This window comes from Pavona decussata, unplaced genomic scaffold, assembly GCF_977016875.1.
Source record: "Pavona decussata unplaced genomic scaffold, jaPavDecu1.1 SCAFFOLD_6, whole genome shotgun sequence".
In the NCBI taxonomy this organism is placed as follows: domain Eukaryota; kingdom Metazoa; phylum Cnidaria; class Anthozoa; order Scleractinia; family Agariciidae; genus Pavona; species Pavona decussata.
In genome coordinates, this window is record NW_028145430.1 from 2,026,510 (window position 1) to 2,045,645 (window position 19,136).

At 37.1% G+C, this 19,136-nt stretch overlaps 1 protein-coding gene across 3 annotated transcripts in view; it reads right to left on the reverse strand.

The window, feature by feature from the left end:
• Positions 1 to 19,136, reverse strand: part of LOC146489125 (uncharacterized) — a 119,347-nt gene that overhangs the window by 72,959 nt on the left and 27,252 nt on the right. For all 3 annotated transcript variants that reach the window (XM_085105818.1, XM_085105810.1, XM_085105801.1), the window contains exons 8-14: positions 10,127 to 10,365; positions 9,561 to 9,645; positions 8,864 to 9,023; positions 7,349 to 7,545; positions 6,072 to 6,365; positions 5,393 to 5,698; positions 4,631 to 4,784 (exon numbers count right to left, since the gene is read on the reverse strand). In XM_085105818.1, coding sequence (XP_084961944.1) covers positions 4,631 to 4,784; positions 5,393 to 5,698; positions 6,072 to 6,365; positions 7,349 to 7,545; positions 8,864 to 9,023; positions 9,561 to 9,645; positions 10,127 to 10,365 — 1,435 coding nt within the window. The remainder of the gene's footprint in view (positions 1 to 4,630; positions 4,785 to 5,392; positions 5,699 to 6,071; positions 6,366 to 7,348; positions 7,546 to 8,863; positions 9,024 to 9,560; positions 9,646 to 10,126; positions 10,366 to 19,136) is intronic.

Genomic DNA, 19,136 nt, shown 5'->3' on the forward strand with positions numbered 1-19,136 from the left:
ATTTTGTGGCTCTCTATACTGCGAAAAGATACGGCCGCAACAATTTTGGGCAAATCTCTTATTTTCCGACACGTGTTGTGTGACAGCGATGGCATCCCAACGCAACAAATTTCGACTTTTTCTGTCTTGACCGCAACTTAAAGTAGAGAAATACGCTTTAAAAGGGTAACAGATTAAAAACATACCTTAAAAGTTCCACTGTTTTGCTTCCAAGACTTCATGTTTCACCGATTAACTGTCAGCAAATTTGATAGCCGCGTCAGGGATACCGTGACACGGGATCCGTGTTCTTTAGATTGCTTGCAGGCGACGATCATGCTAGCTAAAAACCTGAACATCTCTACAGAGTTCCGTGAAATTAGTTCTGTTATTCAACCGGGCACCCTGCCGACCAAACAATCATTAATTGCAGAGAAAGATTTTTGGACGTTGCAGAAAGGCTTTTGAAAGTTGTCGTCCATCTTGTTTAGATATAACCGCTGACCGCAAAAACACTTACGTCTGCGAACAGGAAATGAGGAACAATTGAACATGGGCCAATTTTCTCCTTAATTAAAAAAAAAATAAACAGCATAAAATCAACCTGGGTTTGTGTTATGACTGTTTGTTGTTATTGTGTAAAAAAGAGATGCGTTTTATTGAGTATAGTTGTAACAGACGTGTCTCTATCAAACATATACTGTACAACAATCTCTTCTTGTGTATGACTAATCAGAACAATATAGTGACTGATCGAAGATCATGTGATTCGCGAAGAGAACAATGTCGAAAACCGAAATTTGCTCGTTTTCCGTTGTGTTGAACACCAAGTGTGGTCCTAATAGAGGTGACCATGACACAATGTTCCTTCGCGAATGTTGCAGTGATATTTCTAATCACCTGCGAAGTTGCCATTTGTCACGCGAGAAGATGACCGAAGTTGAAGTTGTATTGGCTCGTGCCTGGTTATTTGACCTCGGAGACAGTAAGGTCAAGGAGATGAACATATGTACCACGCACTTTTTTTTTTTTTTTTTCTGAACAAAAAACAAATCAACTTTGATGAGTTTAAGCAACGTATTGCCTTCAAACTTCGCATTGAAGGCCTTTCATAATTCAACCTCTTTAATATTCATTATTTACTTAGTCTACTTAGTCTATATTTAACATGCCTGTTACAACTTGTGTTTGTGTGTACGTTTTTTGTGCATGTGTCCAGTGTTGTGTAACTGTGTGTATTTCTGAAATGTAAAACTACAAATTGTAATCTTGTTATTTCCAATAAAGATTTGCATTAAAAAAAAAAAAAAAAAAAATATGTACCACGCACAGAAATAATCTTGACAGGTGCTGGCAGCCTCCACGAACTTACCAGTATCCTGAACATACTGGGAAGATCAAACGAGTTGACGGCAACAAAGTGATAAATTTAAAAACATTAAGAGAGATTTATACTCTCTATGGTGAAACAGCAAGAGTGGGTTCGCGTGAGTTGTTAAAATGTTTTTATTCTATTTTTAAGTACCGACGTTTTGCCTTTCGACTCAGTTGCTATTTAAAAAAATAATAATTACTTTTTTCCTGTCGCTGGTTTAGCGTTTTGTACGGCATGCCGAAAAAAGCATAAGGAGAAACTTGAAGTAGCGACGTGGTTGCATGACCAAGAAGACTAGCCAAACAGTGATTGTGATGAAAGTTCAGACTGGAGGTAATATAAATGACTTGAAATAAATTAACTTTCTGGGATCATTCTTACTTTTTACCTTTATTGTTGACTGATTATGGTGGGTATATTTCTATCTTCCCTATATATACACGGTGTCCACAGCATCGTCCCATATCCCTATTTGGATTGAAGATGATAAAAGCTAAAATGATAAAACTCAAATAATAATGCATGGTATCTTTTTTTTTTTTTTTTTATAGTCAAGAGCACGTGTACAATACGCGTAGTTTACATTCCGCATGTACTGTGTTGTTCGGTCGTTATGAGCAATGACTGCCTCTAAAGACATTTCCTTTGATATCACCATTATATTCATGGTAGAATGTTTTTTTCACTAGAAGTGCCAAACAAGAAGCCATGGCAGCGATATCCAATGTCCTATCTTCGACACCATATAGATATTTTCCCACGCCGCACAAATGTGCCAACGAATCCGACCAATGCTGGGCCCCTGGAGGTACCTGCAACATTTGTTTTCTTTCATATTTTAATAGCTAGGAAGTGAGTATTTATTAAAAGATATTTTCAAGACTACAATGCCAGGAACGGAGGCATTTTTAAGTGGCCCGTCACGCGAGCGTGACGCGCCACTTCATGCAATACCCGGATTTCATGGTGAATGGTCGTGTCGTGGTCGTCGTCAGTTCTTTGCCGGCAGGCCAAGGCCTGCTGTTTATGGAGTCACATGGAGTCACATGAAGCCTAAGTGGCAGACCAAAGCATACTTGTTTAATATATATTGTACGGACAAGTAAAGTGTGACGTCAGTGGCGACGTTACATGGGCACAGGACACCCAGGCGGTAAAGTCACAAGAAGACCAGGCGGCAGGTCAAGGCATATTTTTCACTTATTTTTATTCAATATTTATTTGATGGTGGAGTGGAGTGTGACGTCGGTGATGACGTCACAGGAGTACAGGAAGGTTTAATGTTTCAATGCTAAAGAATATTCTAAAGAACTATGAAGTCCCATTTACAGCAAAGGACAGAAAGAAGGATTTGGTTCAGCACTTGGCTATCTTTGTTAAAAAATGCTGGTGTTTTTTTTATAAAATCATCTAGCTAAGAGACTGAATAATATTTAGGTACACTCAGTCTTTAATGCATGATTGCTTTCCATGCAGCTACCTGTCGTTCTCGGAGCTAGCAAACAGGAGAGCCGCTGAAAAGTCTAGCTCAAATAAAACCTCCTGGATACAAACAAGATAAAGAAAAAATCTGCTAGCCTAGCCTCTTGTAGCGGTATGCCGGTCCAGGACGAAATTGTAGCTACAACGTTTACGATTTTCAACTGAAAATTGCCAATTTTCGCAGTTTCCTGCATTTTCTTCTTTTTTTGCATTAGAATTCGCAGTTCTCGCTGAGGCCATTCTGACGTCTCATTTATTGCAAGTTTCGTAAAATCGCAGTTGCTATTGAGACCTTTCTGAAGTCTCATTTCTATATATTTCTCAGTTTTGCGATATTTTTTTTTCTACCGTTTTTGTTATTATTTTAGTACAATACATGTTAGATAACGTAAAAGGGTTAAATAATAAGTTGTCCGGCATAAACATGTACGCATATGAAGTAGAAAATAAGCTAGAAATAATTAAGTAATTAACAGTAAGTTAATAACAACAAAACTCTAGAAATTGAACTTAGTGCACGACTTCTTACTGTAGACGATGTTTTGTTTCCGGTTCGATCACACCGGAAGTGTTGTTGCGGTCAGCGGTTGTTATTTCAAAACAAAGATGGACGACAACTTCCAAAAGTCTTTCCTCGATATAAATTGTGCAACTGATGATTGTTTCGTCGGCAGAGTGCCCGATTGAATAACAGAACTAATCTCACGGAACTCTGTAGAGATGTTCAGGTTTTTAGCTAGCATGATCGGTATCCGTGACGCGGCAATCAAATTTGCTGACAGTTAATCGGTGAAACATGAAATCTTGGAGGCAAAACAGTGGAACTTTTAACTTTTAAGGTATGTTTTTAATTGTTTACCTTTTTAAAACGTGTTTGTTTACTTGAAGTTGCGGTCAAGACCGAAAAAAGTCGAGATTTGTTGCGTTGGGATGCCATCGCTGTCACACAACACGTGTCGGAAAATAAGAGATTTGCCCAAAATTGTTGCGGCCGTATCTTTTCGCAGTATAGAGAGCCACTAAATATTATTCCGTAGTTTAAGGACACTATCCTCGTACTCTTTGGAAAAATACACGAGTCTTCCAGAGTAAGTCAGAATTTTGAGAAATGTTGCAGCACTTGACACCCTCCGTGCACGAATCGTTAACACCGGTATGTTTGAGATGCCCTCCTTTTAAAAGTTTTTAATAATATGAGTTCTATATACCATATTTGTAAAATAGTATAGCGTATGTGTTTGTGGTATAAATGTAAGGTTTATCGGATTAATATTCTTTCGGCGGCAAACATCCGAAAACGGGTTAATTTCGACTCGGTGAAAGGTCGATTTTTGGGGGTTGGGAGAGGGGGGGGGGGGGGGGGGTTGAACATTCCCGTTAAAATTTCGGGTCTTGTTAAGTTTAGAATCAAAAGAAATGTGTTTTCTTTTATGTTATATCAACTTTGTTTGTTGCTGAAAATTTGACGGAAATCGAACGATTGGCCCAGATTGACCAGTCGAATCTAACGCGGACTTTCTCTTAACACCAAGGTGCTGACCAAAGGAAAATTGGGGTCTGCGGACGAGATTGAACTGGAAATGGATGAAGTTATCGTCTGATGGATAAGTTTAATTTTTATCACAAATGTGGGAATAATATTGTGATAATTATTAGTAACAAATGATGACGTTATGTTTAAGAGCTACAATTTCTTCTACAAGAAGTTCCCACATACATGTAAACAAAGACCTCTTTCCCCTCCTCATACATTTTTGTTCTACCTATCTAAATTAAATGGTTGAGTTTATTTACCTGCAATATTGAAGGTTTAATTCCTTCACTGAAATCAAAGCTACGGCCTGGTTGACACCGGCGTTTTGTATTTTCCAGTAACAGCGAACGTAATAGGAACTTAAAACGTTGAAATCTATCTCACCAAAGGTCATATTGAGAGTGGTTGAACATCCTATAGGAAGAAGAGAGCGGAGAAAACGTTTATAATAACAAATAAGAAAAGCTGGGGGATATTCTTTTCTTGCTAGCGTACTCAACAAACTACTCAATTCTAATTGGACAAAAGAGATAGTTCATCTTAAGTAGTATTCCATACGGTGACCGCGGTTGCCAAATGTTCAGTGCGTTGTACAAGAATAAAAAGGTCCGGGTTCGAGGCCTAACTGGGGTCACTGCGTTATGAACAATACAATTCTCCCAGGAGTATAATGAGTATCAACGAACTACGTGGAAACCTAACTAAGTGTTAAGTCTTCTTCAATTATGTTTCTGCAAGTTTCAAAAGATCACTAGTACTCATTACACACTACGTTCGTATATAGGAAAACAACTTTTGTTGCTTAGAGGGCTAGTTAACATATATAGAAACAATAATAAACCGTCCGTCATTTATGCATAAGTTCTATAAACTCGGGGCAAAACAGCGATATAAATAAAATGACGGGTAGAACACCGCACTTGGCAAACATTCGTTTCCACGGCGTTTCCGATGGACTAGTATTGCGATTACCTCATCCTAAAGGCAGTGTAATCATACTTTATTTTTACCAGAATCCTCACCTGTCGTTGCGTAATATTCGTAAGAACGTGGCCCTACTCCTTTGGACGTGAAGGCTGCTACTGAGACACGATATTGTTGTCCCGGTTTCAAATTTGTCAATTTCAGATACGTAGCATTATGAGAACTGATGTTGACACTCTCGTGAGATGACCAGCTATAGTAACTTTGTCTGTACCGATAATAGATGCTGTACCCCAGAAGCCTGCCATTGACGTAGTTCGGGGAAATAGGATACCAATACACCATGAGGTCGGAAGAAAACGCCACGCTTATCACTCGTGAAAGGTAGGGTGCTCTACTTGGAACTAAAAATTTAAGGGCAAATATGTTGGTTATTTTCTTCAAGAGAATACCGTTAATTGGTGGATCAAGCCAGAAGAGGGTCCCAAAGCGCCACCAGTCTTCTTTACTTAACAAAAATAGGGTAAGGTTCAACTCGCTCGTTTAATCTTTTCAATGGAAAATCAGTGTGACAACAGAAGTTCGACAGACCATGATGTTCTGTCAATTATAGAAGACTGTGTTTCGTTAAATTATAGATGCCCGTTTTATTGATCTCACCTGTGTACAATGACATCCAATGCATACTTCTTAAATTTTCCACAACCAAACGTTGAGCGAAATTGTTTTACTAGCTGGCGAATTTATATTTGGGCCTCCATTTTTCATTTTTCTCACCTCCTTCGTCGGTCATTGCCAAGATATTTTCACTTTTAAAGGGCCTCCCATCAGTACTTATGGCTAGAACACTGATGTTGTATTCAGTATAAGTACTTAGCCCCATCATCACAGTGGATGTAGCATTTGGATCCGACAGTTTTCTGCTTGTTAAATTGCCGTTTGCTTTGATAACAATGGCTATGTAAAAGCGCACTCCTCCACTCAGCTGATTCGCCAGGTCTCTCCAGCCTAATGTAAAACTGGTCGAAGTTCTGTTCACAACTGTCACATTCCAGCCAGGCAGATGGGAAGCTAAAAATTATTACAATTCAATTATCAGTGGGTAAATCAAATCTCGCAATTATCCATAAAGGACTGCTGCATTAAAAGTTGCAAAAAGCTAATCCACATCTGTGCAAAATACATTAATATGTGCTAAAAGTGATTTTTTTTTGGGCTTATTTACTATCCAGTTAACGGCAGAGGGAGGGCGAGGCCATTTCTAACTCTTTTCTTTGCACTCATTACTCACTTTCGTTCCTTGCTTGATTACATAAATAACGGTGACTGCTTATTCTCACGCGAATTGTTTCTTGTGATATTTAATCTTTCCTTTCAGGATGAAAAAGGGATAATTCCTTTTTTCTACTAGTCTGTTTCTCCCAAAGCATCCACAAACGTCATCATTAGGTTACAAAATTCAATGCATTTGTTTTCTATACACATTTCTGTTTTATTTGCATAGACGGGGTTGGGTGGTAGTGGATTCTGCCTTCTGTAACAAATTTATCTGGAATCAATTTGATGTGGTTAGTGTTTATTGAATTGAAGTTTCCATGGTAACCAATGTCTGACAAGGCAATTTTTTCAGAAAATGGAATATTTTTTCTTAAAAACGAAGAAAAGATATTTTTCTTACAGTAATTTTAGTTTACCAAGTGGAGATCAATTTTTTCGTTGATTTATGTGGTTTAATAAAATTTTGGTAAAATACAGAAATCCAAAATAGCGGATCCAAGGCCACCGTTTGCAATGGTGAGGTGGTAATCAGAAACTCATATTTGTCCCTTCTCATTGCGGAACGCAAATGAAGATTTAAAAAAAAACAGCAACAAAAAAAAAAAGAAGGTATTAATAGGGTTAATATAAGTAAAAACATACCATGCCATATTGTATAAGACCACAAAAGTGAAAGGCATATTAATAAAATACAGCCATTGGAATCGTTAATTACATAACAGTAAATGTTCATAAAGACTGAAGTAATGGAAAAAGGTTCAATTTACACTGCTTACCTGAATTCAAGCTTTTATTCAAGGTTCCATAATCAAGTTTTACGTAGCTACTTGCGGATACAAGTGACACCTGTATCGTGACGTTTCTCGATTCTCCAAATGGTATCTCCAGAAGTGTGCCAACGATGCAATTTGAACCACAACCCTGTCGAACGAAGACCTGTGTTCCATTTCCGTTAAATACTTTGACATACTCACTGCAAAAAAGAAATAAAAGGCTACAGTGAGCCAACTCGTGAATGCAGATGACACATCAGTAATTTAAATTGAGCTCGAGACAGCTACGGACACTTCCTTGAAAGTTAAAATAAATTATATATTTGCCCGATTATGTAACGAGAAATAACCATTTTTGTACTATAAAAAATGATTGTATCTTATTCCCGACTCATTGAATAAGGTTATTGTGATGCTCCAATTAAAAATTTTTCACGTGTTTTTGTTTTTAATTCAAAGTTCAGCCGACACTTCTCTTATTGAATTTAAGACACCGAAAACGGAAAAAACCCTATAACTTTGCTTAGATGCAACGGAAACTTTTCATTCTTGCACTAAAATGATTGTCAAATTATTCTCTACAGACTGAAAACAATTATTCTGATGCATCGAGAAAAATATTTTCTCGTGTTTTTTTTTAATTGAGTTTAAGACTTCGGACTTTCTGACAAACTGAAAAAAAAACTTATGACTTTGCTCAGATTCAACAAAAAAATTTCCATTCTTACACTAAAATCATTGTCTAGTTATTCTCTACACATTGAATAAGGTAATTCTGATGCGCAGTGAACGAAAAAAAAATCGCGTGTTTCTTCCACTTGTTGAATTTAAAACTCATTCACTGCACATGTCCGAAAGTTAACAAATGAAACAACCAACCAACTAACTAAGTGAAACTGAACCATCGCTATAACTCGTCTATTGCGCATGCGCACAATTACAAGTTAAAAAAAGAACAATTGGTACGTGTTGATGTTGAATCTGCCATTAAGTTAAGTGGTAATCTTTGGGACTTGGTTGTTTTGAATTTTGCTCAGAATTATACACCACATGATCTATTTTAACTCTTTGAATATCATTTTTATTTAAAGAAAAACTGAAAAGAAAAATAGGTGAAAAGTATGGCCTTTACTTAAAAAGATTTGCCTTCCAGCTGCTTACGATGTTACATCTTGTAAGGCCTAGAAAAGGATTCTAACCAAGCTAAAATGTTTGCAATGAGAAAACAAAACTCGTAGTTAACGAAACGGCGGGTTTTGACCATAAAAATGTCTTCGACGATCAGAGGAGGGCATTTATTTACTGACTAGGTGGGCCTATTCATTATACACTTCAAAAAACTTAAGCGTACTTTAGAGGATCCTTAAAAATATTAGCTTTCTTCCACACAATATCTTTACAGCAGGTTGATGTCCTCGTTCCTATTAATTGTTTACTAACGAATAAAGGGTCATTTAATTCAATCCTTATAAGTCAATGTCAGTTTGCTTCACTAAAATGAAACAAGGATACAGGTACCTCAGGCTACGATCTCCAAAATATGTTCCGTGAATCCAAATAACAGCAACAGGCTGAGCCAGTCCAGTATTTCTAATAATCCAGCTGCAATGCGGGTCAAACTGATCACTGTAACTGATGTACAATCTTCTAAAGGGTAGGTTTGAAACTTCCTTGCAATCTAAAAAAACAAATTAAAGTGTCATCAAGTAATTGTGCTAAACTTTCGTTTGCGATAAGTTACTGTTCGTTTGATGTGACTAGACTCGTTTCATATTTTAGTTTGTAACCGTTATATCTACCTTATGATGAAAAGCGTACCTTTGTAGTCAGTAGGAATAAACTTTGAGAAATAATATAGCGGTAAGAGTTTTGCACATCGTTTCGATGTCGCCATGACATCATTTTAAAGTGACAAAAATAAAGTTTAAACATTCTAATGTATGCTGTGAGATGTGCGAGGGCCGATTAAGCATTTACATTTGTCTGAACGAATAGTTTTGTGCAGATGGAATCCGCATACATTAGACTGTTTGAACTTATTTTTTGTCATTTGAAAATGATGTCATGGCGAGATAATAATGCTGCGCAAACCTCTTTTCGCTAATTTTTATTCTTAAATGTTTGTTCAAATCTAATCTCATTAGGCGTCCTTTTAAAAAAAAAGTGTCTGCTCAGAAGATTATTTCCGTAGTCAAATCTGAAGAATTACACTTACCTTGGCAAGTTCCGTTGGTTAATGTCACATCGTCAATGGCAATATCGCCAGTGTAGGATGAACCACTAATTCCCTCGAAAGTAATCTAAGTGATAGATTGACCCGTTCATTTTCAGAAAATGACTAACAGACGTTAAAAATCTGCTAAAAATGAAATAACCAAACAACAAACGAGAAAATGGTCCATTCAAATTAAACCCATGGGCTGTAAAATGTAAATTCGGAACCACTGCAATTAAAGAGGGTTGTTCATTCAATAATAATTAAATATTTATTCTTTGTACTATAATTTGTAGATTAAAGGCTAAGTAAAAAATAACGATTAATCTCCTTTTAACTTCTTTCCTAGATTGAAGAATAATAGGTTTGAGAATGAGCAACTCTGCCTCCTTCTGGTTCGTACTGTTCTTGTTTTGGTACACATCATTCTAGAGTAAGTATTACAAACTTCAAATACTCTATCCCTGCTTGTTTGTTTACCTTTCTAAATAATGTCAGGAAAACGTTTCGTATTGAAATAGCAATTGTTGAAAAATAACACCACTGAATTGAGAAGCTCAACTTACGTTATTCTGCAAAGTAAATGCAAGTTTAGCCTTTAACCATTGATATCCTTGTTGTCCTGATTTCGTAAAAACTATGCTGTTTCCGTTATAGACGTTGAGAGTGTTTATTGTTGCTCCATACATGTGATAATAAAATCTCAAACAGGACAACTTCCCAACTTCATAGCTTGGAACTGAGAACTCCAATTTTGCGTTATCTCCGTATGATCTAGGTGATGTTTCGATGTACATGTAATACCCTATCCAAAAATACAAAGAAACAAAGCTAACCTTAAAAATATAAATATAAATGTCAGATAAATTTTAGCTCCAATGTAAGAGAGTCCTAAATTTGTTAAAGGGAGTTTTAAATTCCATTTACCAGCTCAAAATTTAGTCCTAGATCCGTTCTAGGCACCTAAATTTAATAACCAAATTGTATTTTAGTGCGTCAAATCGCATTTTCCCAGACAAAAAAAAAGGAGAAATTACAGTTTCCATTTTATCCTTTATGCCCCCTCGTGCAATATTTAAGAATTGGTTCATGCTTAGCTTGCGTATATCGAGTTATGGATGCACGCGGGCAGTTTGGAGAGCACGAGAGAAGTGTAAGAGTTGCTCGATGCGGAGCCGAGAGCAACTCTAGCCTCTTGAGTGCTCTCCAAACTTCCCAAATGCATCATTACTCGATATACGCACAGCTAAAAGCATGAACCAATTCTTCTATAACAGTGGAAATAAAGTAAATGATTCCTAGAAAACAGGTTTTGTTCCTGATTAATTGCAAAATTCTCTGAACAAAAAAAAAGGTGAAAGTGGTTTCTCATAACGGTTGAGTCTTAACGTTTCATTAAACTTCGACGAGCTGTTATAAATATACTTTTTTATGGTGTTGTCTCTCTGTAAAAAGTTTGTTATAACAAAGCGCGTGCATGTTTCCCCATCTGACTCGCACATGTCTTCGGATGGTCGCACGGCCGTGCGTATGTTGAGAAATGTAGCATGATGTAGGCAATAGGAATTAGATTAGGATGCTCCCCCGCTATGTTATAATTCTAGGTTGAAAACAAAGCCACGTAACAATATTCATTTCTCACGGTCTTTTTTGCTATAAGGCCAAGAGATGATTTTTTTTTTCTTGTTTAAAGGGCACACAGTCACCTGGTGCACATGCGCATTAGATACCATTTCTTAGCTGAAAACGTGGGATTCCGGTCTTAGTGCGCATGCTTAAGATTAAAACGGAAGTCAAATGCCCCAAAATGGCAGCCGTGTTATTGTTGTTGGGCCTGAAGGTTTTATCGGGCCTTGAAAGTGTTCGAGAAAGCCAAAATTGATTCTTACACGCGATCAAAAGGAACTGGATTTTTTTCCCGTAAGAGTGGATAAAAGCAACTGGATTTTTTTTCATGTAAGAGCGAGCGAAAGGTGGACTTGATTCGAGACGTTGCTACAACAGACAAGTAACATATTTCTTTATTACTGTTTATACTTACAAATAAAAAGGAACCATCACTTCTCCTCTCACAGAACTGAGCAGCTGACTGTATACCTCCCCTTCCCTTAACAGTTTACGTCCAAATGGGATTCAATGAAGACATACATGTTACCATTTGACAATAATTTAAATCACCTCTTAATATTAGTAATATTTACTGTTGTAAATTAATTTTTTTTGTCCCAAAAATTGTTAATTTTATTAGACTGAATTGTGTGCACGCTATTCTTAAAGTGAATTTAAGAATGTCATATGTGCTCAAGTGCAAGCTAGTACAATTTCAACATCAGCATATTTAATAGATGTCATGAATTCAGGAGCAGCTTTGAAGTTTTTCTTTCTGAATAAACATTCCTTTTGCCTAGCTTTTGGCGAAACTGATAGAGAGTGCTCACATCTTGCATGCTTTTAGTGCTGTAGAGTTGCTCCCAGGTATACTAATAATGTATCTAGAAATAAAATGAAGTAGTATAACAGAGATTGGATAATTGTGCCAACAGGCTTTAAAAATAAGGATAGTGAGTTGTGTTGAGGTTTAATTTGTTAACTATTCTGCTTTACTGAGAACTGTATGGAGAGTGGTAATCATGCCACCTCTCATCAGTAAATTGGTTATAATGTGATTGTTGAGAGACTGTTGATAACCTGACTATAATATTTCATTTAGTCAGTAAATTTCTATACCGTGTGTATAATCTCCTTAGTCTGTTCTTGTATACATGTAATCAAGGTAAAATAATTTAAAACTATCTCATGTGAGTTCTCTTGTAATTTTGGGTGCAGTGTAGGAAGCACGGGGAAGGGGTCAAAAGATTGGGGAAATTGTGTTTATATTATAAATTGAAATAATTTTGGTGGGGCCTGACTTCATCTGGTTGTGGAGTGCACACTTTAACTAAGAGCTGAGTCAGATAGCTCAGATACTGACACACATTACCTAAAGTATTCTGATTGATTAGGGCACATTACTGGTAAATTGATAATTTCTGAAGGATTTGCCATTTCGTTTGAGTACTGGATGGCGATGTGATTTGGTATCACACGTTTAATTGACTTCAGGCAAGGGAAGTATTATACTCAACCAACACTCTGCTGATATAATATAATCTCTTCTCTGATCTTGCAGCTCTTGATTTGACGACAGATGAATACTATTGCCAAACTCCCCAATATCCTAAATGATTGGCACAGTGTTTTGAGACCTTTGCTGAACTGTGTAAATTATCCAGCGCTTGTGGGAATTTGTGATCCCTTGACAATAATGTTAGCTAAGAACTAAAACAGAAAATTGTCAAACGTGACTCTTATTTAAAGCCCTTCCTGGGCTCTGATTGTCTATTAGGTCACAATCTAAGTCATCCAGCATATTGCATAAATAAATTATGTTTGGACCAAGCCTAATCAGCTGCATTGATCAAAGCTCTAGAACAATAGAAATACACATTCAGGATAATAATTCAAAATCATATAAATTTGTCATACCATTAGTTACAAAACTATATCTAAAAAGATGTTTCAAATTTCTTTTTAGCTGGTTAGCAGAATAAACAATAAGGCTAGTGATGGTTCTTTAACCCATAAGATAGATTGAATAGTAATTTTTTTTTTTTTTTGGGGGGGGGGGGGGGGTCTAACAAGCATTGCCTGTAAAACTTCATGTTTCATCTATAATCACTCTATAATTAACAGTTTTGTTAACAAATTATACTTAAAAATTCTACATACTTAATGAGATAATGGTTACACATAATTTTATAAGTTACCCCTTAACAGGGAAGGGAAAGAGAGTAAAGGACCCATTGGAATCCTTGGAATGTTCAACATATATATTTTATAGACTTGTCATTCTTTAATAAATATTGAATGCAGTTTTTTTTTGCAAGCTAGTATTGTAGTGTCTGAAAGTTTTTTTTTTGTTTGATTATCAGTGCAAAATAACAATAAACGGTAGGATTCACTGAGAAGTATAATTTTTATGCTTAAACCTGCTGGCTACCACAAATTTCTTGCTAATATTTATTAGCAATTATAATTACATGAATGAATATTACATGAAGAAATTATAGACGGGGTTGTTTTCACCAAATTATTCAGTAAAATCCATCCACTGCCAAAACAATTATGTCAGTAAATTTGCCAATTACAAGTGGAGTGTTTGATAAGAATATAATTATGATGAAAGTGGTCACTTTCTGCACAAGGCTGTGCAAGCATTATCTGCAGGTCAAATGCCACACGAACTTGGGGTACTTGGCTTCCATGTTTATGTACAATGAATACACTTACAGTAGAATGAAATCGAGCAGGGGCCTTCTCTTATATCTCCTCAATATAATAGCGTCCCAATTGAACCCTTCAAGGGAAGACTTGGTGGTCGTCCTCATAACATATAGCACAGAAAGTCACCCCACCGCTCATCTTTTTTTTTTTTTTCAACAAATGGTACTTTAGGCATGATTGCACACTTGTCTACAAGGGAACCCACAGTTTCCCTGTCTCACACTTCTTCAATGGAGTATTTGCATGTTTTGTCAGATGAAGGGAAAAATAATATTTTAAAAAGGTTAGATTGTTTTTACTTACATATTAATGTACAGTACATTAACAGAGTACAATTAAACTATCATTACCTTCAAATTTTTGCCATCTTTATTATAAACTCAGTGTACCTTATTTGTTTAGTTATAAAAAAAACTCCAAGCAATATATTATGTAATAACTTTTGTATATTTGTCTGTGTACGTGTGGGAAAAAAAACAAGATTTTAAGGTACTTCTGCATTTCGAAGTCCAGCTTTAGGCTTCAGTATTATCTACACCTGTTTTCTTGACTGGTCAAGTTGGGTCGCTCTTCACTGTCACGGTGTGTCGACTTTCTTACAGAGAAGATGGTTGTAAGTAACAGGCAACAAGTCTTTATTCTCAACTGCCCCTATACTGTAAAAGTAAACTTCAAATCTGTATGTACTATTACATTTGAGATTAAACTTTCATCTGAAGGTAAATTAAAACCACGGCCTTATACACTTTTTAGGACAAATAATTAATTGCTCTTATTTTGCATGGAATATGGAACAGCGAGAAAAAAAATCTGACAAAATTTCTCAAAACATAATCTCTCAAAAATTAAGAAAAATGTTCAACACACCATTACCTCCGCCTAAAAGGGGGAATTTTTTTTCTGAATCTTTTTCTTTGGTAAACTGGCCATGGGCCGTGACTGAAAAAAGTGAAACTTTTGCTCTCGTGTGCGGCGTTTGATCATCGTGGAGATGTCTTCAGCGTTTCCCTTGTGGCAAAACCGAAAGGGAATTAATCGAAACGGCAACCTGAGATGGACTCCACTCTACAACAGATCAGTCATCTCCAAATTTTTATCCACAACAAGGTTTATAGCTGTCAAGAACTTCTCTATTTTTCCATGATAACAGTAAATTACATGTTCGAATTATTCAGAACGTTGACGACAATGTCCTCTCTGTTACGTTTAATGTTTCCATACTTGCGAACGGCTTCACCAATTCGTTCTCCTACCGCTTTTTCTCCCAAACTGACTGATATAATGATATTTTCCGAAAACAATTTTTCACAACAGCGACAGTAATCAGTTTAAGCTGTTTGCATTTTGCCGTGATTTACCGTCGTATGACAGTAGTGGCAAACTTCCTACGATAAAACGGCTGATGTTTAGCCGGCTAGAAATTGTTTCTCTGACATAATTCAAAACCCGTCTTTGAATTGGAGTGTTTCTAATTTTTGGTGTGAAAAAAAAAATAATAAAATAAAATAGCCGTGACACACACATAAAAATTACAAAACTCCGAGTTCGACATTTCAAATCTCCCTCCAAAACAAGGAAAGTTGGTTGGGGGGTTTCCGGTTTGGTTAACTTCCGCAAATGACCAACGGACTTCCTGTCGGTCTTCCATTGTTATGCAGACGACCAATCAAAAAAATGATATTTTATACCTGCCAACTCTCACGCATTATGCGTGAGTCTCACGCCTGGGGACTAGAGACATCGATCTCACGCATCAAGGACAATATCTCACGCCTGACTCACAAATCCGGACCAGTTGCTCTAAAAAATCTTCATTTCATTTCAGATTTGTTATGTATTATTTATTTGCTCCTTATAACAATCGCAAAAGCTTTCAAATGTCTACAATCCCCTTGAATCGTAAGTGTTCAAAGGTCGTCAACATATCGTCGGAAATTTTCGGCAACGTTTGGAAGGCTTCGGAAAATCGTCGGAAATATTCGGAAGTGGCTCGTACGTTTTCGGAAATCCCGGTCATGACGAGACAAAAATCTCACGCGTTTGACTCAGAAAAACTTGACAGGTATAATATTTTCCATTATCCCAGAGTCTCTCCTGGCGCCGCCCCGCTGACCAAAAAGCCTAAGGACTCTGGGTACGAGATTGACGAGCTCTGGGCTAATCAGAAACCGGAAGCAAGGATCCTGCTTCCGGTTCAAAGGGAGATATTGCTGACCGAGAGGAAGACAGCCTCTGGTGAAGAGCATCAAAGGCCAAGAAAACGAGTGAAAAAGGTGACAACCTCCATCCCTCCCGTTTGCAAGTGATTGTCATTTATGTGAGACTTCGAAAACAAAACAACCAAAACAAAGGCTGCGTAAAATCTGCGTAAAATCTGGGTTTGTCGGCGATATGCCTCTCTCAACCGCGACAAATTCATTTTGCACAATTTCAATCGTTTTAAAAAACCAAACATTTTTTATAGGCAGAGGCAAAAACACATACATAGGCTATACCGATTAGAAACCATTTGTTGTACTATACTCATTTGGAATTAAAGTAAGCTTGTTTTCGCCTGTAAATGTAGTTTTTAAAACTTTAAAATGGGGGTGAATATACGCAGTCTACGCAGTATGAGATAGCCAAGTTTTTTCATGACACCATGGTAAAGCTAATAGCGAAACGAAAATAGAGGCTGGTCGGAGGTTATATAAGCTTCAACCCGAATTAACTAAAACAGGGTAACGATTTTCAAACAACATTCGAGAAACTTCAGCAAGATACCGTTTCTAACCTGATTGCCGTCGACGACAAATACCAACAATTGTTTACAAATTTAAGCTTAATTTTTCTGCCGTCAAATTTACAAACGATAGGTTTCACAAGATCAGTTCTGGCTTACCCGGATACCATGATCCCAGAATAAATACAATAAAATAGTAGAAGTACATTTAATAACAAGACACAACTCTGTAAACGTTCAACCGAAATAACCAGCAACTTAAAGATCGCCATTTTTTTTTTTCAATTCACACACTCAGTGTAAGCCAAAGAAACTCATCCTGAAAAAAAAAAAAAATTTACCTGCACTCGACGTGGCTTATCAGTCCTACTGAGCTGCAAACTTACAAAGCTCACAAATGAACTGTTGTGAATAGAGTGACAACGATCGCTATTCCGGCAAGCGCTAATATTTTTGTCTTTCTGTCCGTCCGCTTTCTGAACCACTTTTTGGGCCACGCATTCTTGAATACTCCGCTCTTAACGCAGCGGTAACAAAGGCCGTTGGTTTTCCTTGTTGAAGTTCAATTATGTTTCTGCTGGGCTGCTGACAGAATATCTGTTCCTGTTCAACAAAGTAATCTTCAATAAATTCTGTTCCAGTCAGATCAACTTGCAGACTACGCGGTGCGAATGGATTACAAGTTTGCTTCTTTCAGTTCCTTCAATCAACAGCACGAGAAAGGTTGTTTTACTCTTATCCGCTTTAGACAATGTTAAGAACGATTTTAAACGGCCATCATTGACTATGAACCACTTTTCATAATCGATAATTAGAGGAGTTTTTCCGAAAATTGTCAGGTCCATCGTTAACTCGACCGTCGCAAGTGTCAACTGTCATTCAGCTTTGTCAAACGCTGCAACATATAGCAGAGGTTTTCGCGCCTTTTCCGTTTAGTCATGTGATTTGACTTATCTTTTTCGTGTTTACTCACTGCAAAAAAGCGTGTGAAAATTTAGTTGCATTTCGATTCTATGGCGGTTTTTGCATCGATATCTTTGACAGTCTCTATTTCATTTCTTGTTTGATACCTCCGAAGACACTTTCGATAAAAAGTATTAGCCAATCAGATTTCGATTTGCTGGATTTTGACATTGATTAGCCCAGAGATCTTGCTTCCTTGGTGCTGACCAAAAGGAACGCAGCCTCTGGGAACGAGATTGCTGATTTGCATATCACACTTCATCACAAGTCTCGCGCTGACAAGCGCATCCTTTGAAAAATGTAACCAAACTTTGTCGAGTCGAAGTATTTGCCAGTCAAAATTATTATAGTGATTATAGACTTAATGCCATTTTAAAACACTCATTTTCTTGATACCATGGAGAATTTACTGATGGACTTTTCCAGGGAAAGTCAAACGTCAACGAATGCCTCTGAAGTCGAAGAATCATTTCATCGTTTATTTCGGTATCTGGTCGTGTGAAAAATTATTTTAGCTGTTTCTACGTTTCACAGTGTTTGCATGAGAAGTAAATTGAGTTCAAATATTAAAGAATATGTCAATTTTAAAACGTAGCGAATCGACTGAGATGCAGTGTAGCGAAACGACTTTGTAGCGAAACTACCGGTAAGCTTTATTTCTGCTTTCAATTATATATTTTGCTTTTATAATTTCGTTTCTACCACTTCTCTGTTATCTAAATTTAGGAACCAAACCCATGTCGTTGCAAGAACGCTTGCTCGACCCGTAGAAAACAAGATTCTACTGGAGGTTTTCCTTGTCGAGGAGATAATCGACTGTGTACCGAAGCTTGTCTTCGTCTGAGCTCCAAACCAAACAGCCATGACGCGTAGCTCGAATCGTTTACGAAGATTCCCACCGCACGAACCTTTCGCCAGGTTGAGAAAATGTAATTTTCCACATATATAATGGTGATTTGTCCTCCAATGTTTTTCATTGATTTCGCTCGTTATTTTAGTCAACGCAGGCGATTTCTTCCGCCCGGCGCCTTCACGTTTCCCACCTCTTCTTTTCACGTTCCGTTGGAGACGCGATCCATACTGTTTTTAACCAAATATGATAAAATAATATCATAGGATGAGCAAAAGCATACTCAGAAACAGGTTTCCAGTAAAAGATTGAAAATCCAATAAAACGCTGGGAAGATTGAAGCGGATTTTTAGATGCCGACGCGTACTTTTGTTTTTGGGTTGAGGTGGACGCTTTTCAAAATTGACAAAAACTAGCGTCCAGGTCAGCGCGGTCACAAAGGTGACTGTGTCCCTTTAAAGTCAAGCCTTTTTTACTCTTTAAGAGGATAATCCCACAGAATAATCTCAGTTTTCCACATGGTAATTTGTGATGCGTTTTGATTTTTGTTGTTGTTGACTTTTCATTGAAACTTACAAGTGCCCCATAGGAATTATTTGGAAGCCTGTGACATTCTGGCCCGGCTATGTCATTTGCGAAGTTCATATCTGACTTAAACATATTGTTAGAATCAGCAATATCAAATGCAGTCTGTTTGGGTTTAACTTTACTTGTAGGG